Source organism: Delphinus delphis, chromosome 7 (genome assembly GCF_949987515.2).
Source record: "Delphinus delphis chromosome 7, mDelDel1.2, whole genome shotgun sequence".
Classification (NCBI taxonomy): Eukaryota; Metazoa; Chordata; class Mammalia; order Artiodactyla; family Delphinidae; genus Delphinus; species Delphinus delphis.
The window spans coordinates 8,661,082-8,686,542 of NC_082689.1; the positions used below are offsets into that span (position 1 = coordinate 8,661,082).

At 37.2% G+C, this 25,461-nt stretch overlaps 1 protein-coding gene across 1 annotated transcript in view; it reads right to left on the reverse strand.

The window, feature by feature from the left end:
* PSMD1 (proteasome 26S subunit, non-ATPase 1) overlaps window positions 1-25,461 on the reverse strand; it is a 105,062-nt gene that overhangs the window by 9,493 nt on the left and 70,108 nt on the right. Inside the window, exons 18-23 of the mRNA XM_060015945.1 lie at window positions 21,398-21,514; window positions 14,131-14,233; window positions 8,421-8,590; window positions 6,602-6,694; window positions 5,083-5,169; window positions 4,364-4,510 (exon numbers count right to left, since the gene is read on the reverse strand). Of these exons, the coding sequence (XP_059871928.1) occupies window positions 4,364-4,510; window positions 5,083-5,169; window positions 6,602-6,694; window positions 8,421-8,590; window positions 14,131-14,233; window positions 21,398-21,514 (717 nt within the window). The remainder of the gene's footprint in view (window positions 1-4,363; window positions 4,511-5,082; window positions 5,170-6,601; window positions 6,695-8,420; window positions 8,591-14,130; window positions 14,234-21,397; window positions 21,515-25,461) is intronic.

Sequence of the window (25,461 nt, forward strand, 5' to 3'; positions counted from 1 at the left end):
AAAAAGAATGAAATTGTGCCATTTGCAACAACACGGATGGAATTGGAGGGTATTATGCTCAGTGAAATAAGTCAACGAACTAGCAGAAAGAGAAACTAAGAAAACAATCCCGTTTACAATTGCAACAAAAAGAATAAAATATCTAGGAGTAAGTTTAATCAAGGAGGAGAAAAACCTATATACTGATAACTGAATAAGACATTGTTGAACAAAACTGAAAATACAAAGAAATGGAAAGACATTTCATGCTCATAAATTAGAAAAATTAACAATATTAAAATGTCCATATACCTAAAGCAATCTATAGGTTCAATGTAATCCCTATCACAATCTCAATGACATTTGTTTTTACGGAAATAGAACCAAAAAAATCCTAAATTTTAAAATGTAAATACAGAAGACCTGGAATAGCCAAAGAAATCCTGAGAAAAAAGAACCAAGCTGGAGGTGTCACACTCCCTGATTTCAAATTATACTACAAAGCTGTAGTAATCAAAGCAGCATGGTATCGGCAGAAAAATAGACACAACAGACACACAGATCAATGGAACAGAACTGAACATTCAGAAATAAACCCACATATACAGACAACTAATTTACGACAAAGGAGCCAAGAGCATACAGTAGAGAAAGTAAAGTCTCTTCAATAAACCGTGTTGTGAAAACTGGACAGCCAAATGCGAAAGAATGAAACCAGACCACTTTCTTACAGCATACACAAAAATTAACTCAAAATGTATTAAAGACTTGAATGTAAGACCTGAAACCGTAAGACTCCTAGAAGAAAACACAGGCAGTATGCTTTCTGACATTGCTTTTAGCAGTATCTGTCTGGATATGTTTCCTCAGACAAGGGAAACAAAAGTGAAAATGAACAAATGGGACTACTTCAAACCAAAAGTTTCTCCACAGCAAAGGAAACCATCAATGAAAAGAAAACCTACCAAATGGGAGAAGATATTTGCAAATCATATATCCATCATACAAGAGGTTCATATCCAAAATATATAAAGAAATTTACAACTGACCAATAAAAAAACAAATGACTAAATTTAAAAAACGCAAAGGAGTTGAATAGATATTTTTCCAAAGAAGATACAGGTGGCCAACAGGCACATGAAAAGATGTTCAACATTGCTAATTATTAAGTAAATGCAAATCAATCAAAACCACAAGATATTACCTCATACCCATTAGAACAGCTATTATCAAAAAGGCAAAAAATAACAAGGGTTGGAGAGGATGTGGAGAAAAGGAAACCCTGGTACACTGTTGGTCGAAATGTAAATGGATGTAGCCATTGTGGAAAACAGTATGCAGATTCCTCAAAGAATAATCCAGCTATTCCACTTCTGGGAATATGAAAACACTAATTTGAAAAGATATATGTACCCCTCTGTTCATAGCAGCATTATTTATAACAGCCAAGATATGGACACAACCTAAGTGCCCATTGATAGAAGAATGGATAAAAAAGATGTGACACACACACACACACACACACACACACACACACACACACACACACAATGGAATACTTACTACTCAGCCATAAAAAAAGGATGAAACCTTGCCATCTGCAATAACATGGATACACCTTGAGGGTATTATGCTAAGTGAAATAAGTTAGATGGAGAAAGACAAATACCACGATTTCACTCATATATGGACTAAAACAAAAATATTAATGAACAAGCAAAACAAAACAAAGCAAAAAAAAAAAAAAACCATAGAGAAAACAGTAACTTCTTGGGGGGTGCGGGAGGGTGAAATGGAGAAAGGGGGGTCAACTGTATGGTGATGGATGGAAACTAGAGTTTTGGTGGTGAGCATACTGCTGTGTATACAGAAGGTGAATTATAATGTGGTATACACAAAACTTACATTTGTTATAAACCAATGTTACCTCAGTTAAAAAAAAGAAGAAAAGAATCCTTCTTTGTCTTTCAACAGTGTGATTATGATGTGTCTAGGTGTGGATCTCTTTATCTTACTTGGATTCACTGAGCATCCTGGATATGTAGATCAATGTTATTCATAAAATTATGGAAGTTTTCAGTCATTATTTCTTCAAATATTCTTCTATAATTTTCTCTCTCTTTTTGGGACTCCCATTAGCCCATTTCTGTGTATGCTGGTATGCTTGGCTTTTAACAGGTCTGTTCATTTTTTCTTCACCCTTTTTTTGTTGTTCCTCAAATGACCTATTTTCAAGTTTGCTCAAGTCTTCCTGAATCAGCTGTTGAGCTCCTCTAGCAAATTTTTCATTTCAGTTATTGTATTTTTCAAATCCAGAATGTCTATTTGATTATTTTTTACAATTTCTATCTCTTTACTGATATTCATGATTTGTTTAGATAACATTCTTATACTTTCCTTTAGTTCTATAGACATAGTTCCTTTAGTTCTTTGAACATATTTTAGTTGATTTAGTCTGCCTATTATGTACAACACCTAGGCTTCCTCAGAGAGAGTTTTATTTATTGCTTTTTTCCTGTGTATGAGTCATGTTTTATTGCTTTGTATATCTTATAATTTTCTGTTGAAAACTGGACACTTAAATAATACAATGTGGCAACTCTGGAAATCAGATTCTCACCTCTCCCCAGGGTTTGCTGTTGTTGTCTGTTTTGTGACTTTTCTATAAAGTGTTTTCTGTTGTGTGTGATCACTGAAGTCTTCTCTCAGTTACCTGATTGGACAGCTAATGACTAGCCAGGGATTTCCTTAAACACGTGGAACAATAAGTCTCCGAGTCTTTGCTGAGGGGCTATGTGTGTGATTGGGGCACACCTTCAATAGTCAGCCAGGCACAGACAGAAGAAATCTTTTCGCTTGTAAATGAACAACTGTTACAGCTTCCTCGGATTTATTTTGAGCAAAGGCTTAACAATCATTTAAGTTCCAGCTGAGGAAAACCAGTCTCCTCATATGGCCTCATGACACTGAGCATATACTTTGCTCTCTTTAGTTCTTCATAATTGTCAAAATCACTAGGTGTTTTGTGTGCTTAAAGTACTCACTAGTTGTGTACTAATATACCTGTTCCAGCATGAGCAGTTTTGAAAGGATGCTGTTAGAATATATTCTCCAGAAACATGTCACTTTAGCGAGCTGGGTTGCAGATTAGATAGCGACTACATTTAATGTGTCCATTAGTGGTTCTATTAATTCATTCATTCGACACTACAGACCAGCAGTATTAGGTCCTAGTAATGCAGAATTAATAGGAGATGGGAGAAAACCTGCAAGCTATTCCGTCTTTCCCGGCCTGACTGCCTGCTGCCCACAGATGGCTGATGATTTGTCACCACCACCAAGTAATATTCACTGACTGAGGATTTACCATGTTCCACATGTTGTTTTAAGTGTTTCACATATAACAACCTATTTAATCTTTACAATATTCCTAGGCGGTAGGTAGTATCACCATCCCAATTATTAGATGAGGAAACTGAAAGACGAAGCAATCAAATGACTTGTCTCAGTTACACAGCTAAGAAACAGCAGATCTGCAATATAAACTCAGTTCCGCCCAATTCTAGCTCTTCCACTAAATATCTTCCATCCTCTGCGCTTGTCTCCTCTAGCTGATAATCTAATCAGGTAAGAGCTTGACTCACAATTGTGGTTAAGAGTTGTCACCACCATCAGGGACCACCTTCAAGCTGATGAGAATGGGTTTACTTTTCTATAAGGATCTAGAAATCTTGTCTATGACATTTGAGACAGGTCCAGGATTTGAATGTATTAAATATGTCTACTAATGGTTCTCTAGTTTTCGAGATACAAGAACGTAGAAAATAAAGACATTATCATGGCTCAAATTTCTGATCAGCATTCGTTTCTAAAATGAAACATTCTGCCCTAGAATAAATTAAATGGCGTGAAGATCCTTTTCTAATTGTAAAATAGAACACTCTAAGTGCTTATGTATTAAATGTATTACCTTGTTCAATCACATTCCTATGAGTTAAGGATGATAATTCTTATTTTATAGTAGTGAAAACTGAGGAAGAGAGGATTAGTACTTGGCTTAAGGTCTCATAGGCTGAGAGTGGTAGAATCAGGATTCAAACTCAGGATGTCTGGCTCCAGAGTCTGTAGTCCAAATCACTATGCTGTATTAGAAACTTCCATGATGTAAGCCTTTGGTAGATGAAGGATGTTTGCAGGGTCACACAAAGAAAAGTCTCCCCAAATCTATATGGAATGCAAGGGAATGTCCTCTTTTGCTAAGAGATTTATTAGTACTACAGAGCTTTTCCCAATACTTTGGAGATTTATCCTTCTCTATAAAGATTCCATTGCCCTACAGATTAACATCCTACTGGTATATAGTTAAGGGCCATTGGTGACTTACTGGTTTGAAAGGCTGGTATCTGCAGGTCTCTGGCATGCTTAGGACCTTAAGCTGGGCAGGCATAACTCGGGCTGGGTTATCCAATAACTGGAAGTTTGGCTCAGGTTCTTTTTTCTTCTCTTTTTCTTCCTTTTTCTCTGCCTCATCCTACGGGGGAAAAAATAGCCCCATAAAGGTTCACTTCTGTTCTACATCACTGAATAATGTTTAATAAATTTACTGAGCAACTGTTGGGTGCAAAAGGTAGTTAGGATTAGACATAACGGAAGTAGAAGTAAAGTGATACCAGACTCAGACAAGAGAGATGGTAACTCTGCTTGGGGGTGAGAATGATACTTAACTTAGTTGTAAAGAGTGAGAAGGTTTTTCTATCATCAGAGATATTCAAAAATAAATGATGTTCCCTTTGCCTGAAAGGGCTTTTCTCTCTACCACCATCATCTCACTGTCTAATGAAAATCCTACTCTGCTCTTCAAAACTCATTTTAGTTGCCATTTCCTCCAAGAACTCATTTTTGATTTGTACCCTTCTATTCTTCCCATGAATGGGTATAATTTCTAAAGTCTCTTCCAATTAAAATTTTGAGTCTCCATGCTTGGAACAGGATAATTATTTAAAGGAAGCCAAGAGCAAGGTATAACAATGTTCAACTAAGGAAGAATCTGGACCATGACAGAGAAAGCTACATCAACCCATATGACCACCAAGTTATACCTACCACTTCCATTTTCTCCTCTTCCTTTTTTTCCTTTTCTTTTTCCTTCTTTTTAGCCTTGGCAGTTATAGATAGCACAGCAGTGGAAACCTAGAGGAGTGAACAGGGTAAATCATTTTAATCCCTTACTTACACGCAAATGTACAAGCCCAATGAGAATTCAGTTCTACAGTACTATTCTGTTTCCTGGTAGTAAGTATCATAAAGAACAAAATAATCTGGGAATATAAAGATAACTTACTGTTACAGTCATCAGGTAAATCTTTAGTTCCTAGAGGCCTGTGTCCAATATAACTCTAATTTTTTCTGATCTGTAGTATACCTTGGATGTGAGTTTGCTATGATAAGTTTCTAAGATAGAGATTTGGGTGCCACATCCTTTTTTACTTCATAGGGAAAGCACTGGAAAACAAAAATTTTCTCCAAACCTGGTCGTAAAGATCTCTCACTGGACTAGATGCCCTACAATGGTAATCCACAGTGGGTGAGTCGTTAACCTAGAATTATCCTCCTTGATGGGTCTCATTGAAATCAAAGGTGAAACAGGTACTTCGAAAGGCTGGGCAGTAATGGTGTAAAGCTGCCTTTGTTTTAGACTCAAAAGGGAGAGGGCCCTGAAACACAGCTGATGAAGCAGATACTGTTGTCAAAGGATACCATCACCTACCACCCGCAAATTTGGTCAGTTATATAATTATCCCTACTTAACTATAACATTTACAGCAAATAGTCAACTGGCTAATATGGAACATTTTCTTGAGGGAAAAAATCATTTTCCTAAACCTCAAGTGTCATAAAGGGTAATTTTACTGAGAAAACTACAGGGGCAAGCACAGCTCTCAATTTCACCATACTTTAACTTAACACGTATCAGTGAGTGTCTTCATGCTTGTGGGGAGGAGTATAAATTGGTTATATCCATTTTGAAAAGAAATTTAGTTGACACTTATAAAAATAAATAATGTGCATTACTTTTGATCAAGCAATTCCATATCTAAGATCCTAACCTATAGATATACTTGTACAAGTGCACAAATATACACGTATAAAAACTCTATTCCAGTCCCATTTGTAACAGTGACAAATCAGAAATAACCTTAAATGTCTATCAGATAAAGAACTGGTAAGACAATGATATATACATAAAGGGATTGCTCTGCAGCTTTGGAAAAAGAGATCAATACACATTGAAAGTTTTTTTAAAAAACTGTTAAAGTGAAAACAATAAGATGCAGAACAGCACACAGAATAATTCGATTTGTGGTATAAAAAGTATAGCTATGTGCAGAAAAAACATTTGGAGGGATTCACAAATTGTGATTCCTGCAACATGGGACTTGGATGACCAGGAGAGAAAAGGGCTTTCACTTTCTATTCCTGTGTAACGTTCGATTTTACTATGAGAAGTATTACTTTAAAAATACCTACTTTAAAACATAACAATATTTAAAACAAACCCAAGTAAAACACTAAGCAGCTCCTATATAGGTACAAATGGTGCCCAAAGTAGCAAAAAACCTACCTTTTCCTTTTCTTTTTCTTTTGGTACTTCCAGAGGGGCAGGATATGCAAATGTTGATGGTTTACAGTTTGATTTATATTGAACTTTCGGCATCTGAAGAAATAAGAGAATTCCCCCCCTCTATTAAAATAATCAAAATCAAGATTTAAGTATTCTATGCTCTTAACAAGCATACAGATGCCAAGGGGTGCCAGAAGTTTCAATCCTGGCTAAATTACACAGTTATTCAATTATGTTACCACTCCTCCCTTAAAGGCATCTCTCTTCTTTCACTGAATTAGTTTTGAGGTGCTTTACAGAACTACTGTGGTTCCCTATACTTTCTTCAAGCTCTGTGCCTTTAAACAGGCATCCCTTTCATTTTTACTGACCACACATCCTGCTTCAGAGCATTAAGTCCCACTCACAGTGTGAGCGTCAGATCAACTGTTACCTTCTTTGTAAAGTGTCATCTGATTATCTAACCTGCATTCCTAACTTCCATGTCCCTTCCTTGTACCACAGTAACAACCTATACACGTCCATATACAGTTTCTACACCATATAATCACAACTTACAAGAGTCTAGCATGAGCCTAATGGAAAAGTCGGCTTTGCATTACTTATTGACCAGGTTTAAAGTTCTCTAGTCTGAATTTTTCTCTATTTACCCAAGAGAATGGTAATGAGCATCACATTTACTAGGACAAGCAATCTTGTCTTTTCCATCCCACTTTCACTGTAAGGAATGGAAACAGAGATCATAAAATTGTGTGCCAGAGGAAGAAGTCCCTAAAGATTATACAGTATGTTTAACCACAATGTTAAATGTTAGGGATTGGGAAAACAAAAGATTCTTGCTCTGAGAGATAAAACTGCTCAATATTTACAAATGTGAGTAGTTTAATACTGAAACACTTAGAGGATAATTAATTGGCTATACAGTTATACTGAAAAAAATCAATTCAATGAAATACTCAATCTTTACCAGCCATTTTTTGGCCTAAAATTTTTCCACTCTGAAAACTTAACAGAATGTTTTAACAATGGCGATGACCAAATGTAAGAGTTATTTAAAGATCAAAAAGCCTCTGAGAGGATGCAAGACCAAGAAAGTGATTCATCAGGCCATAGGACTGAGAAAAAAGACATAAGCAAAAATCTCATTTAAAAAAAAAAAAAAGGATAGTGTGATGACAGGGAATGTATCACCTTAAGTCTTTGACTTAAGTGACTAGTTTTCTGTCAGTGTCCCTGGCTCCTCACTGCTGGTCTTGCTTTCTGCCACTACCAAACGGACATCCTCCTATCTTGTTTTCCCTTTAGCAACAATCCTCTCTTCCATCAAATGCTCTAGCATCACATAACACTGAAACATATCCCTGTCTCAAACCTTCCTTCCTTAATAAGATTTAGTTTAGGTCTTCCTTGCCCAGATTATTGCAATAGCATTGTAACAAATTTCCACTGATATCAGAATGTTTCTAAAATGCAAATCTCATTTATCTGCATGAAATCCTACAACAGCTCTCACAGACCTTCAATATTAAATAAAATTCATCAGTGATTATAAATCCTTTGCATATTTTTATATTTTGCCCCCCTCTTACCAATCCCTCTCAATTGATTTACCCAAGGTTACGCAGTTAGTAAAAAGACTTCATTTTCAAAACTTCCACCAACACACTCCTCTCAATAAGGTGATGATTCAGTCTGAAGGGAAAATACTTTATTAATAAGATGCCAACTAATCTTTAAGATTTTATGAAAATCCTCGTGAGTGGGTGGCAAATAGGATATGGTGAAGATACAATATAAAACTGAGGTCTCACAAACATACCTTTAAGTCCTTGTTAAGGCCAATGACACAGGTAGGGGTATAAGCCAATGACAGGAAGTGTGAAAGAGGAAACCAGAACCAGAACTGGGTAAAGACAAGGACGCCAACCACAGAAGGCATATGGGTGTGCCCAGTTCTGGACTGCAAGGAGATTGTGACATTATGTCCACCTGTAGAAAAGGAGAGAAATCATAAACATGAATCTAGTTGAGCAATAATAAAGATTTCTAAGTACTACACTAGGGAAAAATTTGGTGATTATTTTGAGAGTATAGTTCTAAAATCTAATATGAAGTCACTGGAATTAGTTAGCCAATGAGCTATCTAGGGTGTCCAAAATTGGAAATACTGGACTAAGGGTAATTTAGAACTTCTTTCTATATAGATAGGCATTTTTCAAAAACTAAGCCTGAAGGATATCAGAACGTGTATGCTTAATTAAATATTAATCTATATTGTACATTGGCTTTTAATGTGCAAACAAAAAGTAAAATTTTAGTACATATCATATTTGTAAACAGTGGCAAAGAGACAAGAGGTAAATACTGTTTGCTTATTTTTATTCTTTCTGCTTTAGTCATGTCTGAATGTAGGCAGCTCCAAGATTAACTAGCCTTGTGATCTTGGACAAATCACTTTACCTCTAAAAGTTTTTTTTCCCATTGGCAAAATGAGAGTTTGAACTTGAGCATTTGAACTAGAGCACTACCACTAACAAAAGAAAAATTTTAATATCCAATCCTTGATTCAACTGAAAAAATTTTTTGAGGAAGCACAATATGTAAAACAATGAAATCAGAGCTAATTCTGTTAAATCAGAAGAGATTTGGGGCTTGAATCTGACCTGTAAATCTACCTCTTTCCACGTCCCCTAGACTTTCCCTTGAGGGAGTGCAGAGAAACACAGTTTGAAAGCTAGTGAACAAGAACTAAGATCCAAGTATCAGTTAGCTAAGATCTCTACTGGGACCTCATAAGGCTGAGATTCTAGGAGGCTTTAGGGGTTGCAAACTTGAATGTCTTTAGGAACTGGTCAGGTAAACAAATGAGAAAAGTTGGACTGAAACCAGTGTGAATTGAAGCAAACTGAAAAGTTCATGTCGGGCTTCCCTGGTGGCGCAGTGGTTGAGAGTCCGCCTGCCGATGCAGGGGACACTGGTTTGTGCCCCGGTCTGGGAAGATCCCACATGCCGTGGAGCGGCTGGGCCCGTGAGCCATGGCTGCTGAGCCTGCACGTCGGGAGCCTGTGCTCTGCAACGGAAGAGGCCACAACGGTGAGAGGCCCGTGTGTTGCAAAAAAAAAAAAAAAAAAGTTCGTGTCATATTTAAAGAGGACGTGTTACTAGGGGTGTTAGATCCAGGGTCACTATGTAATTTTGTTTTTAAGAGTACACTTGAATCTGGATTTCGGACAAAATTTTGCAAATTTTGCTAGGCAGGCAAAAACGTATTTAAGGCAGGTACGGCCCATGGGCTGTTGTGTTGCAGCCTCTGGCCTATAGTAACAGTGTTAGTGTTGGACCCCAGAACTTTGAGACACGAATCTTTTAGTTTATATAATATAGCCCATAAAAATAAGGCTTGTTTGTGCCTAGTCACCATCCTAATATGAATTCCAATTCTGGATTTCCATTGCTCACATTTCACTTCTCTTCATCTCAGTATCACACAGACACCTTCATGTTTTTTATGTATTTATTTATGGCTGTGTTGGGTCTTTGTTGCTATGCAAAGGCTTTCTCTAGTTGCGGTGAGTGGGGGCTACTCTTTGTTGTGGTGTGCAGGCTTCTCATTGCGGTGGCTTCTCGTGTTGCGGAGCACAGGCTCTAGGTGCATGGGCTTCAGCAGTTGTCACACGTGGGCTCAGTAGTTGTGGCTCACGGGTTTAGTTGCTCTGTGGCATGTGGGATTTCCCCGGACCAGGGCTTGAACCCGTGTCCCCTGCATTGGCGGGCCGATTCTTAACCACTGCGCCACCAGGGAAGTCCTGCCTTCATGTTTTGCTTGGAGTTAGGAAGTGAGTACTAACTTTACTAAGCCAAAAAGCATTTTTTATAAGAATCAGCGTTCTACTGTTCAACCAAATAACCTAGATTTTCTTAATACTCCCTCTACAGATATTTCATTTAAGATTTTACCTAGAAATAAATCAGGTATACTTTAATTGTGTTTTTCCAACAGGAATGAGTTATACTTTTACTGTCTACTTATATTCTTCCCTATTCTAAACCCTACATTCACAGAATGCTTACAATATATTAAAAATTTTGAAATACTGAAAAAGATTCCAAGGAGCCTCCAATCTAGTGAAGACAGATAATTAGATAATTAAAATAAGGCACAAAAGTATTATGTTAGGTATAACTGGGTACTAGGCCCACCTACATGGTGGAGGCTGAATACAGTAGAAGAGGGGGGAAAGGCTTCCTAGAGAATGTGATATTTGATCTAAGTTTTGAAGCTGAATTTTCTTTTATTTCAATGAAACCTATCTTCTTCAGACTTAGAAACTAAACTAGCCTTTAGTTCTAATAGTTTGAGATTTAATATGAAACAAGGGCAAGTTTATTCTGTTGATAGTGTTTGCACAGTTTTACAAACTTCACCATAAACTTTCTTAATCTTCAGCTTTTCTCCTTGAAGAAACCAAATCATTGAGTGAGTTCTCATAAACTTTACTCACTCCTTTGAAGTTGCCCTCTCCAGATTTCCTCTACTACCATTCACTTCTGAGAGAGAAATTACAGGACTAAAATTTTTTCTAATGCAGTTGCAGAAATGTTTTCCAGGAAGAAAGGATATTAGCAAAGTGAAAAAGGGTAAGAAAATAATCTTATGCTCCTAATAGCAAATATGGCAGTACACGACTTTCATGTACTTAATGACACTAAAAAGAGAAATGGAAAGAAGCATCAAAACTTGATTGGTTCACCACAGATCAAACAGACACTCCCCAAAAAAAGATGGAAGGAGCGAAGGGCTCAAAGAGGAAGGAGGGGAAACCAGAGAGAGGACTTCTAGTAAAGATGGCAGAATAAAGCTAAAACAAAGAATTATTCTCTCCCCAATTTCGTAACAAATGACTCTAATTTAGTAGTACTAAAGAATGAGTAAAGGGTTGAAGCCTAAAACCACAAACTTCAAAAACTAGCAGCTAAAAGAAAACATAAAAGATTATGGAGTAGTAAAATGCTACTTCTAAATCCTATTTAAAAACCAGTTACCAAAAGTAGCCAATCTGAAAAGGTTACATACTGTATGATTCCAACTATATAACATTCTGGAAAAGGAAAAACTAAAGCTATAGAGACAGCAGAAAGATCAGTGGTTGCCCGGGGACTGGGGGTGCGGGGGTGGGGAGGGAGGGAGGGATGCAAATGTAGAGCACAGAGGATTTTTAAGGCAGTGAAAGTATTCTGTATGATACTGTAAAGGTGGATACATATCATTACGCATCTATCAAAACCCATAGAGAGTGAACCCGAATGTAAACTAGAGACTGACAAAATCCAGTCAGTTAAGGGTTAAGTCTTAGTATAGATACCTTGGAAAAAGAAACAGCAATAAAAGAAATGGTGGTGAGTACTGAATCCCTTTAAATAAGAAACTAAGACTAAACTGTGAGAATTATGATTTCACAAGAGTATGTAAATGTTACGAGCTATGACAATGTAAACATAAAAATTTTGGAAGGTGGCAAAGAATGAGAAAGGAGAAACTATGGCATGTCAATGTCTGTATCATTTATACATGGGAGAGAGTACCATCAAGAACTGAAATGGTTTACTTCATCTAAAGTATCTATAGAATACTGTCCTTATTTATATACAGCTGCAACGAACTATCTTTAAATTAAAAAGAGAGAAAAATATAAATTGTACGTTAAACACTAAAAATTTAAGCAGAAAACTCTCAACTTCTTGGAAAATTAAAACAGAACAAACTTTACTAGACAAATGGATTAAAAGAGAAGGGTATTTGCCTCAAAAATTTAGAAAACAAGGACTTCCCTGGTGGTCCAGTGGCTAAGACTCCACGCTCCCAATGCAGGGGGCCCGGGTTTGATCCCTGGTCAGGGAACTAGATCCCACATGCATGCCACAACTAAGAGTTCGCATGCCACAACTAAAGATCCCACATGCTGCAACGAAGATCCTGCGTGCTGCAACTAAGACCCAGCTCAGCCAAAATAAATAAATTAATTAATTAAAAAAAATTTAGAAAACAGCACCAACATTCTAAGAACGAAAAAGCAAATAAGAGTCAAGCAAAAATAAAGAATTTAGGGGAAAAAAAGATTAGCAATAGCATATAAACAAAAAGAGAAATCTCTAGCAAATCTAATTAAGAAAAAGATAATATAATCAAATTAGAAAGGAGACAGATTTTTTTAAAAAGCCTTATATATAAGGGAGATTACCTAAAATTAAAAAATAAGGATGCTGAAAATCTTAATATGACTAAAAATACTCTAAGTACAAAACCTGACAAGGTTAACAAAAAAAACTTACAATATCAAAAACTTCAGCTTCTTTCTCTGATTTCCTTCACTAGAAATATAAACACATTTCTAGTTGACCAATAAAAGAATATTTGCAATAAATATGGCTAACAGTGTTTTTATTAGAAGAAATTAAGATAACCAACAAGTGTTAGAAAAGCTCATCTAGTAATAGAATTACTATGAAAACCTTGAGATACTATCGTTTTACCTTCCAAATTAGCAAAGATTAATGAAAAAGATTATATTCTACATGCCTAGGGTACAGTTAGAAAAAGAATCTCACACTTGAATGAAATAGTTATGCTTCCTCCCTTCTACCCTACTGAGTGAGATATCACCAGTAATAACAGTTAAAGAATAGGCTGAATGAACCCCAAGTCCAAGGTACTAAAGCACACCATTCTATCTCTTTTTTTTTTCTTTCTGCGTTACGCGGGCTTCTTACTGTTGTGGCCTCTCCCGTTGTGGAGCACAGGCTCCGGACGCGCAGGCTCAGCGGCCATGGCTCACGGGCCCAGCCGCTCCGCGGCATGTGGGATCTTCCTGGACCGGGGCACGAACCCGTGTCCCCTGCATCGGCAGGCGGACTCTCAACCACTCCGCCACCAGGGAAGCCCCACCATTCTATCTTGAAAGGGTAGCCCATCTCTTTCTAAATAAACCATAGTGTAGTGGTGAAGAATGTGAAGTCAGGAGCCAGTTGGTACAGTGTGCTATGCATTTACTAGGCAAATATTCCATGTATCTTATTTTAGGATGATTTAGCTGCTAGAGTTTGTCTAAAACCTAATTTTTTCCTCAAAAAAATTCCAATGTCAAACTGTTTAAAACTGATATATATTAAGAAAATTAAAGGAAAAGAAATCAGCCAACACTCACTGAGCACTTTACTAAGTGACTGGGACTGTTTTAGTTGCTTTACATGTATTTTTAATCCACCAACACTATGAGGTAGACCTTACGAAACAAGAAAACAGACATAAAGAGGGGAAATATAGCTAGTACTGTAAAGGGACTGGGATTCAAACCGTAATAGTCTGCAGTCTTAACTCTACTAAATTATTTCTATGAACTACAGGCTCCAAATTTTCTCCAGGAGTAATTTGTCCCAGACTCCATTTCTACACTGTCATATAGTTAGAACATATATTTCATTAGATTTAGTTTAAACAGACAAATTAATATGGAAGATTTAAAAACATTTACCTGCATCCAGTATGCCCTGGGCCAGAATAGCGCCAAACTTGGCCATGACATCATCGTGTTTATCATTGATGACTTTCGAATACAGCTGTCTGAACTGATTCACCTGAAGGAACAAGAAAAACAATTATAGTCTAGTTCTATTCACTTGCTGTGTCATTTTCGAGCGGGGAATAGACTGCTCAAATGGCAATGAAACCTGAGTTCTGATTCACAACATTCAAAAAGAGAGCGTTCTGGGCTTCCCTGATGGCGCAGTGTTTGAGAATCTGCCTGCCAATGCAGGGGACACGGGTTCGAGCCCTGGTCTGGGAAGATCCCACATGCCACGGAGCAACTAAGCACGTGAGCCACAACTACTGGGCCTGCGCACCTAGAGCCTGTGCTCCACAACAGGAGAGGCTGCAATAGTGAGAGGCCCGCACACCGCGATGATGAGTGGCCCCCGCTTGCGCAACTAGAGAAAGCCCTCGCACAGAAACGAAGACCCAACACAACCAAAAATAAATAAATAAATTTATTTAAAAAAAAAAAAAGAGAGGGTTCTGGACTGGATTTGAAGGCAGAACAGTCCCATGGTTGAAATCATGGATGTCACGACTTTTCTGGTATGGGAGCACCAGCTCTGTTTTCAATCCTCATTCCACAGTGGATGATTCAGACTCGGGGGAATGCTGAGTGTGATTTCATATTGTACCACTGTTAGTCAGCAGGCTTAAACAGTTCAAGTGAACACTAAGGCTTTCAGTGAACTCTGAATTACACCTCTTCTGCTCACCATCAACCTACAGATTTCCTAATCGGCACAGTCCTTCAATTCTACCTTACAACAAACTACCTTTCACTGCAGCTGTGTGAGGCATATTTTGGATTTATATTCACATATACAATAAAGATTTTCATTATGCTTACACATCAATTTTCAGAGGACACATCACAATAATTACTCTTACCAAAAGAATACATCAAGGGACTTCCCTGGTGGCGCAGTGGTTAAGAATCCGCCTGCCAATGCAGGGGACACGGGTTGGATCCCTGGTCCACGAAGATCCCGCATGCCGTGGAGCAACTAAGCCTGTGTGTCTCAACTACTGAGCCTGTGCTCTAGAGCTTGCGAGCCACAACTACTGAGCCTGCACTCTAGAGCCCGTGCTCCGCAACGAGAAGCCACCGCAGTGAGAAGCCTGTGCACGCCAAGGAAGAGTAGCCCCCACTCGCTGCAACTAGAGAAAGCCCGCGCGCAGCAATGAAGACCCAATGCAGCCAAAAATAAAATTAATTAAAAACAAAAAGGGAAAAAAAAATCTTAAAAAAAAAGAACACAGCAAAATGGAATATACGCTGACTCATTCAGGGAGGGATTACTGGTAATTTTTGTTCGCTTCTTTATTATTTTCTGTATTTTCTAAAATTAACATATATTACTTTTATAATTAGAAAATAATATTTATAAAATATATGTTCTCATCAAAATATCTGATTTTTGGGTGACAATAAGGGAAATATTTTATGCTTCCTCCATGTCTTACACTTCTCTATTTTCCCACCAAGTGCTTTTCAAATGGTAAGCACCCAGAAAGGAGTCGGCTTGTTCAAGAAGCACATGATCACCAGAGCTCCCCAAATCTGCCAAAGGCAGAAAATATTGAATTTGAGTTTCCCAATATAATGATTTTATCTGCATTACATATTCTTTCAGAATCTCTTACCCTTTTCATTTATCTTGGTCGGGGAGGCCACACTGTGATACAGCGCAGAGTAACATAGGGTCAGACAACACTGGCTTATAAACACCTCTGCTCTAATAAGCTGTTTGGGTAAGTTACTTGGCTTTTCTGAGTCTCAGTTTCTTCGGCTGCTGTAAGGACTATATGAAGTAATACATATGTAAAGTAATGTGTAAAAGTAATGTGCAAAAGGCATTTTATGATTCAGTAAGCATGGCTGTCTTACCATATCAGAGCAGAGTCCTACCAGTCCTCCATGACTATCCTCTCTGCAACTTAAATACTGCTATCAAAATGATATTCCTTAAAATGGTTCTCACTTATTTATTCATAGGCAACGACAGAATGTGATAGCAAAAACAATGAACTAACTCTGCCACTACCCAGCATATGACCATTAGCAATCCACTCACTTCTTTACATCTTACTTTCTCTAACTATAAAACCCTGCACGATGAGATCATCACAAAATTCCCTTCTAGTTTTAAAAATCCTAAGGTTTGATGATTTTACTCTGGTTCAACAAGTCAAATTCCTTTGATTCTTAACTTATTTTACATGAACACTTATATTACCTTATATAGGATGGAAATTTTATGTGCTAAGTTTACATGAACTTACAAAAAGAAACGTTGGACAAAGCACTGTATGTACATTATAAGGAAGAACTGAAATATAAAACCACATCCCAAACAACAGGACATTTGGTGAAACTAAAAGATGGAATAAAAAAAATCAATGCAAATACATAACGGGTTTATCCAATCAATATTAAGTAGACTAGTACTTTAAAAAAGCTAGTTTTTGTTCATCACTTAAAAATTTTTCCTCACATTTTATTACTTATGCAGCAGTAACTTAATTTTCATTATTACGATTCTTCATAAAGAATTATTATATTAGGTTAGGATAGTATCTTATTTGGAAGGCGACTTTGAGCCCATCTGGTCTACTCTGCCTAATTTACAGATGTGAAAAATGGAACCAAGATAGGTAAAATGACTGGCTTGCTTGTGATTACAAACAATTAATTGCAGTCATGGCTAAGGATCATGATTTTCTGACTCAATTTCATCGCTATGAATAGTATGGCCCCCACATAAAACAAATTAGAATTTGTAGGAGAAAATCATATTAATTTCCCATTTTATATTATGATAATCTCACAGAAAAGACAATTAAATTTCAGACAATGCCGTGACCCATGCCTTCTGCTGTGCCTGATTATCTAAAATCTACCTTCTCCAAATCCTGCATTTAAAACACTCATCATGTTTTTAACTCTGTACACCTTATACTGTTGGAAAAAAACAAAACCCATACTTCTATGTCAGCGAGAAAAATAAAGGATGGGAGAAGGGCATAAAGTTCCATAAACGTCTTTTCTGTGGTTACTTATCACCTAGGTGTGTCTCTTCCTGTTTTTTTTTTTTTTCCTGTTTTCCTGGATATAGAAATGAAGCTGTACATCAGGGATCAGTTTTAGAGGTTTTTTTTCCCCTCTTCTCTTTCTATGACATTACATTAGCTCTTATGACTTCAACTAGGTATATAATTCCTTCCATGAGCTCACTGAGGCCCGAAGAATTTTGGAATTCAGAATTTAGAAAGGTGACATGGTGCACACACCATAAGTTATGCAATATGCTCAGTGGAGCGTGGGGGTAATATCCCGTAAGCAACCAAATTAATATTTCTGAAGCAGCAAAATGAATGTTTACTAAATGTGATAAAGGCTATAAATGAGTTCATACTGGCTCAGATTTTACAGCCAAACGAGTCCTTAAAGACAGACAAAACTCTTAGTTTTCAGACCTTTCTGTAAATTAGAATTGCAGATAAAGGCCATGAACTTATATAATTTATCTGGGCTAGTTCCCATCTCTTTCTTTAGTTCTGTTTTTTTTCCTATGCTCTCATCTTAAATCCAACTGACTTGCTATAATCTCAAACTTAACATGCCTAATGTGAAAATTATCTTTATTCTTTTTCAAGATTCCTGGCAATGCTATCATGATTTTCCCACTATCAATATCCCAAGTGATGTTTTCAGCTCCCTCCTCAATCTTATTAGTATTATTTTGTTCATGGTAGTTGGTTGTGCCTTTTCTTTATATTATCACCAACACTTTTAGGGTCCAAATCCCTGTCTTACTTAAGGCAACAGTATGGTAATACAAATTACTATTTAAAAATGTGTTATGCTGTAAAATAAAACCTTATAATATAAACGTTCATGCTGATTTATTTTAAAACTGCAAAAGCTGATCAAACTTGGCCAAATATGATCCTACTTCCAAAAAGGGTACATGCCAGTGGTGGGAGAAGCTTCCTTGTAATAGGCCTCAGGCTAGATGATATTAGGCAAGGAGGAGCACAGGATCCCATTCTTACACTTTAATATTTTTATCTGATTCTATATATGATACTTGTTATATACATGTTCAAATAACTGCTAACAGTGGAGTTCACTTAATAAGAAAAACAGAAGATAGATTCTTCATAAAGAGTTGGGTTCTGGAGACAAAATAACTCCAAGGACCCATAAAAGAACAGTATTCTAGTTAAATGGTTCTGAACCTCTGGTCTAAGAGCCTTCTAAATTGGGTTTGTAATCACCCAAGGGTGTATGTATGTTCTGGGGTCTATGTTTGTGAGAGTGAGTGAGCAAGAAACTGGCAGAAGAAAAGCAAAGATGTACTGGAGTTAGTTAAGCTAAGACCACAATGAGCTTAGTGTTTAGACAGCATTCTGTAAAAGGATGTGAGGTAGATCATGACTGCATAAAAAACATTTCCTTTGGAAATTTCCATTAAAAATCTCACAAAATATCTGAGAAATGTCCCTTCTGTATTCCTTTGAGGAGGGGGTTATAGTCTTGATGAAATTAACACTTGATCTTTGATTTCAAGGCATTTTCATGGACTGGTTTGTAACCTTGTGACTAGGACTCTGTAGCCTTGAGAACTTACTTCTCTTCAAGCTTGTTAACAGCTTTTTCTTTTCAGCAATATCACATGCCACCCCAAAAGAATATCAATTTTTTAAATTTTGGCCACGCCACGTGGCTTGCAGGATCTTAGTTCCCGGAGCAGGGACTGAACCCATGCCCCCTGCAGTGGAAGTACGAAGTCCCAACCACTGGACCGCCAGGGAATTCCCAGAATATCAATGTTGCCTTCTTCGCAATTATCAGGTAAGAGAGAGATATAAACTATATATAGCCTACAAAGCTCTTGATCACATGCTTAAGAGCAGAAAACGATGAAACAGAACTTAAAGTTTAAGGATTCATGAAGTGAGTAACAATTTTACTCTAAGGGATAGTGTTTCCAGAAAGAACATCTGTTGTATACACTTTTGCTTTTGTAGTCACTGGGGTACACATTTAACTTTCCCCATTGAGTTTATATTAATGGCACAGCCTACCAGCTATAACTGCATTTTAACATTCTTATCAATACCCAAGATTCTGATACAATGTGAAGACGCAAGTGTACACCACATATTCACATCAGCTAAGACTTCATTCAACAAAATTTATGGAATGATTACAAAATAGTAATTATTTAAACTGCTGTATTTTTTACATTTTCTAAATATGAAAAAGTTTTATTTATTAGAATAAATAGTTGAAAGGTTTTTGAAACTATACAGCCTACCCTAACCTAACCCCACCCCCATTACAAAGTACTCTGCCATTGTTGGTACAGAGCTTATGGTTATAAAATCAATGAAATCCTATAGCAGAGGATAGGAAGATGGGAAAACATTTGTCATGTTCACAATACACATAACAAGAAAGCAACATGCGAGGTCAAAGTGAATAAATATCTATATATTACTGTTAGGGGACGTGCATTCCATGGTCAAACTTCCCTCTTTAATGACATTACTCAGTTGGATAACCTCCAGCTGATAAAGCTCAACAGAAGATCAAAAGTAGAAATAAAAGATGCAAAAGCTACTCATAACTGTTCTATTTAAAAACAAAAACCAAAAAGAAATGTGGTCTGCTTGAAAAGATGTTTATATTCTAGAAGATACAATATATTAAATAATGTATTATTAAAAGAGGATGAGAAGTTTGATTCTATTTTTGCAATAATCCAATTTTTATAAGTCTTAAAAGTGATTTTAGGAGAGAGTAGGACTGGATAAAAAAAAAAAAAAGGACAACAACAAAAATGATAGCAACTGCTCAGAAAAGGAAATCTATTAAAGCTCCACAGAATAATCAATGAGTTCTGAAATTTTTTTCTCCTCCTCCCCAGTCTATCTATTGATACTTTGCTAAAAATGAATCTGCTTAATGAGGCAGAAGACAGTATACCAGTGGCTTTTTCTGTTGTCAATTTCTTTGACTGTTTCTTATATAGGAGCAGAATTATACAAGGTTGTTAAATGCCCTAACTTTAAATTAAGAATTAAAGATCTGAAATTACTGCATAAGCTATATACATCTATTAAACATGTCACACATGGTAATTTTTAGTATATGTAATAAGATTTATGCACTTTCTGTTTCTCAACAAAATGAGAAGTTCTGGGTGAGGTGCCAAGATACATTAGTTACCGAAGTCCGAAATGAGGTCTGAGAGACTAACATGAAGAAATTTTAAAACAGATGCCTCAAAATCTGTTAGGGGGCCATCCACAAGGTATATATGAGGACTTGATTGTATCAATAGAAGGATATGTCTACGGGGATTTCTCTACGGGGAAAGGATTTCTCTACGGGGAAAACTGGGCTTTAAGTCTTTCCCACTAACACTAAGCCTAGAGATGGGCTTCAGAGAGACCATGTGGTGAGCATGTGGTGAGCCTAGTATGATCAGTGGTCATTGTGCACTGACATCTGACACATGAGTTATGAGGCATTAGCTACTGACTGAGGCACAAGCAATGAGAGAGAGAGGGGGAGAGAGAGGGAGAGGCAGGCAAAGGTGCACTGAGAGCCAATTATACTCCTACCTACAAGAAGGGCAAAAAATGCAATAGTGTTTCTGTGGACAGATGTGGGTCAAAGAAGAAAGAAAGCCTTCCTGGAGCCATTTGAAACCCTGCCCAAGGGATCTCCAATGAGGGCAATGACATTCTAACAGAGAATCTGGATGTACTCATTTCTAAACTGAGATTGTATATATTATATAAAGTTTTTATTACCTCAGAAGGATGGATCAAAAAAAATCACAGACCACTTAGTTTGTATCTTGTATCACAGGAACAAGTTATCCTACTGAATAAATTTTAAAAGCACAGCAGGAGGCAAAAATTCAAGTTGATTTTTATGATTTTGTCAACCCATGAGTTCTAATTTTTCAAGTATGGCTATATAACTAAATTAACAAAGTGACCATAAATTTATAAAAAATGCAATCAAAGAGTATTATATACTTAAAGTTCTCCTATTTTCCTACCTCTTTACTTTCTGTGAGTTCAGTGTACACCATATTTGAGGTAGAAGTGTCCTCAAAAGAAGATAAGCTACCAAAGAAAAGCCTGAACCAGGTCTCTTCTAGAGAATTTTTTTGTTTGCTCACCTTGGGACAAGTGATTTCAGTCTGCTGGATCATGATGAGAGCCGAAGCTATGAGAGCTCCTTGCCTCACATAGTTCACAGGGTCATTTGTCATTGGTTCTAGCAAATTAATTGCTTCCTGAAAGCATTAACAAAAAAAACTTTTAATAAAGTTTATATAGCTAAATTTTCAGATTAGTTACTGTCTTTCTAAGTCAATATTTTCATCTAACATTGTAATCACAAGTTAATTTAAGACAACTTGGATGCAACAGTCAAAACTGAGTATGCTTTAAGTTTCAATATAATTGATGGTAAGTGAAAAGGAAGCTTACAACACAAGTGCTCCTGTCTTGGGGTAAAAGAGATAAAAAAGAAAGTAGAAAAAATGAGATTAATGTTTGATAAACACCTATTATTTTCCAGGTGCAGTGGGAGGTATTTTATATATATTATCCATTTAATCCTCTTCATCCTAAAACAACAATAACAGCAATACAAAACAATCTTTAAAAACAAAGAAACAGAGTTAGGTAAAGTAAATTGCCAAAAATCACATAAGTGTAGCAAACTCAGGCCAGTCTGACTCTAAGTATCCAACTTCCTTCAAATACTAGAGTAAGATAATATCTTAAGATGATTTTACAAAATCTAATTTAAAAAATTAAATAAATCGAATGTAAATTGAAACAAACAAAAAACAAAGAGAAACAAAACTCCCAAAACAAAAAAGATTTTACCTGCTAGGAGAATGGCAACACAAATTAAGTCAAATAGGACTAGAAATGATTCCATGGTTACACTTCCCACATATGGTGGGATTTTCCAAAATGTTTACCAGGATATCCCCAATATCATATTCTTCAGAATACCAGTTCTATGAAAACAGGATTCCTTGATTAAATAAGTTTGGGAGCTCCTGCATACTGTATATCACCCCCTCTTGAGATTCAAAAACGTATCTAGCACACCAAGGGCTCCAGGAGTGTACATATCATAACAAAAGGTTCAAGAAACCTTATTAAAGAAACTACTAGACCTTTGCATAGCCCAGCATCTGTTCATTGTATTTGACCAAGAACTCTTTTGCTCCATATAATTTCTATTACATACCCTGCAGGACCTTTGTTCAGTGCCCCTTACAAGATCCTTAGGTAGGTATAAATTTGGAGGAACAAAGCAATTATTTTATATGATTATCAAACTTAATTTAATACAGTATGTCATTTCTCAAATGTCCTTTGTTCCAAAGCCAAGTAAAGGAAGAATAAATTGAATCCTTTTTTGGGGGGCGTGGGGGAATGACTTCAGATTTCCTTTCACGTTGATTTATTTACTTAAGAAATATCAGAGCAAGAGACTGGTTCAAGATAGCGGAGTAGAAGGATGTGCGCTCACTTCCTCTTGAGAGAGCACTGGAATCACAACTAACTGCTGAACGATCACTGACAGGAAGACACTGGAACTCACCAAAAAAGGTACCCCACATCCAAAGACAAAGGAGAAACCACAATGAGATGGCAGGAGGGGGGCAATCACAGTAAAATCAAATCCCATAACTGCTGGGTGGGTGACTCACAAACTGGAGAACACTTATACCACAGAAGTCCACCCACTGGAGTGAAGGTTCTTGGTTCATCTGCTAACTTTCCTTCTGCTAACTTTGGAGATGAACCTTGGAACCATGGAAGCCCCACGTCAGGCTTCCCAACCTGGGGGTCTGGCAACGGGAGGAGGAATTCCTAGAGAATCAGACTTTGAAGGCTAGTGGGATTTGGTTGCAGGACTTCAACAGCACTGGGGGAAACAGAGACTCCACTCTTGGAGGGCACACAAAAAGTAGTGTGCGCACTGGGACCCAGGGGAAGGAGCAGTGACCCCATAGGAGACTGAACCAGACCTACTGCTTGTGTTGGAGGGTCTCCTGCAGAGGCAGGGGGTGGCTGTGTCTCGCCCTAAGGACAAGGACACTGGCAGCAGAAGTTCTGGGAAGTACTCCTTGGCGTGAGCCCTCCCAGAGTCTGCCATTAGACCCACCAAAGAGTCAGGTAGGATCCCGTGTTGGGTCGCCTCAGGCCAAACAACCAACAGGGAGGGAACCCAACCCCTCCATCAGCAGACAAGCTGATTAAAGTTTTACTGAGCTCTGCCCACCACCAGTCCCTCCCATCAGGAAACTTGCACAAGCCTATTACACAGCCTCATCCACCAGAGGGCAGACAGCAGAAGCAAGAACTACAATCCTGAAGCCTGTGGAACAAAAAACACATTCACGGAAAGAGAGACAAGATGAAAAGGCAGAGGGCTATGTACTAGATAAAAAAACAAGATAAAACCCCAGAAAAACAACTAAATGAAGTGGAGATAGGAAACCTTCCAGAAAAAGAACTCAGAATAATGATAGTGAAGATGATCCAGGACCTCAGAAAAACAATGAAGGCAAAGATCGAGAAGATGCAAGAAATGTTTAACAAAGACCTAGAAGAACTAAAGAACAAACAGAGATGAACAATACAATAACTGAAATGAAAACTACACTAGAAGGAATCAATAGCAGAATAACTGAGGCAGAAAAACGGATAAGTGACTTGGAAGACAGAATGGTGGAATTCACTGCTGTGGAACAGAATAAAGAAAAAAGAATGAAACGAAATGAAGACAGCCTAAGAGACCTCTGGGACAACATTAAACGCAACAACATTCGCATTATAGGGGTCCCAGAAGGAGAAGAGAGAGAGAAAGGACCCGAGAAAATATTCGAAGAGATTATAGTCAAAAACTTCCCTGACATGGGAAAGGAAATAGCCACCCAAGCCCAGGAAGCACAGAGAGTCCCAGGCACAATAAACCCAAGGAGAAACATGGCAAGACACATAGTAATCAAATTGGCAAAAATTAAAGACAGAAAACTTACTGAAAGCAACAAGGGAAAAAATGACAAATAACATACAAGGGAACTCCCATAAGGCTAACAGCTGATTTCTCAGCAGAAACTCTACAGGCCAGAAGGGAGTGGCATGATATATTTCAAGTGATGAAAGGGAAGAACCTACAACCAAGATTACTTTACCCAGCAAGGATCTCATTCAGATTCAATGGAGAAATCAACAGTTTAAAGACAAGCAGAAGCTAAAAGAATACAGCAGCACCAAACCAGCTCTACAACAAACGCTAAAGGAACTTCTTTAAGTGGGAAACACAAGAGAAGAAAAGGACCTACAAAAACAAACCCAAAACAATTGAGAAAATGGTAATAGGAACATACATATCGATAATTACCTTAAACATGAATAGATTAAAAGCTCCAACCAAAAGATACAGGCTCTCTGAATGGATACAAAAACAAGACCCATATATATGCTGTCTACAAGAGACCCACTTCAGACCTAGGGACACATACAGACTGAAAGTGAGGAGATGGAAAAAGATATTCCATGCAAATGGAAATCAAAAGAAAGCTGGAGTAGCAATATTCATATCAGAGAAAATAGACTCTAAAATAAACAGTGTTACAAGAGACAAGGAAGGACACTACATAATTATCAAGGGATCAATCCAAGAAGAAGATATAACAATTATAAATATATATGCACCCAACACGGGAGCACCTCAATACATAAGGCAACTGCTAACAGCTATAAAAGAGGAAATCAACAGTAACACAATAATAGTGGGGGAATTTAACACCTCACTTACACCAATGGACAGATCATCCAGACAGAAAATTAATAAGGAAACATAAGCTTTAAATGACACAATAGACCAGATAGATTTAATTGATATTTATATGATATTCCATCCAAAAACAGCAGATTACACTTTCTTCTCAAGTGCACACAGAACATTCTCCAGGATAGATCACATCTTGGGTCACAAAACAAGCCTCAGTAAATTTAAGAAAACTGAAATCATATCAAGCAACTTTTCTGACCTCAACACTGAGATTAGAAATCAATTACAGGGAAAAAAACCTAAAAAACACAAACACATGGAGGCTAAACAATACGTTACTAAATTACCAAGAGATCACTGAAGAAATCAAAGAGGAAATCAAAACATACCTAGAGACAAATATGACAATCCAAA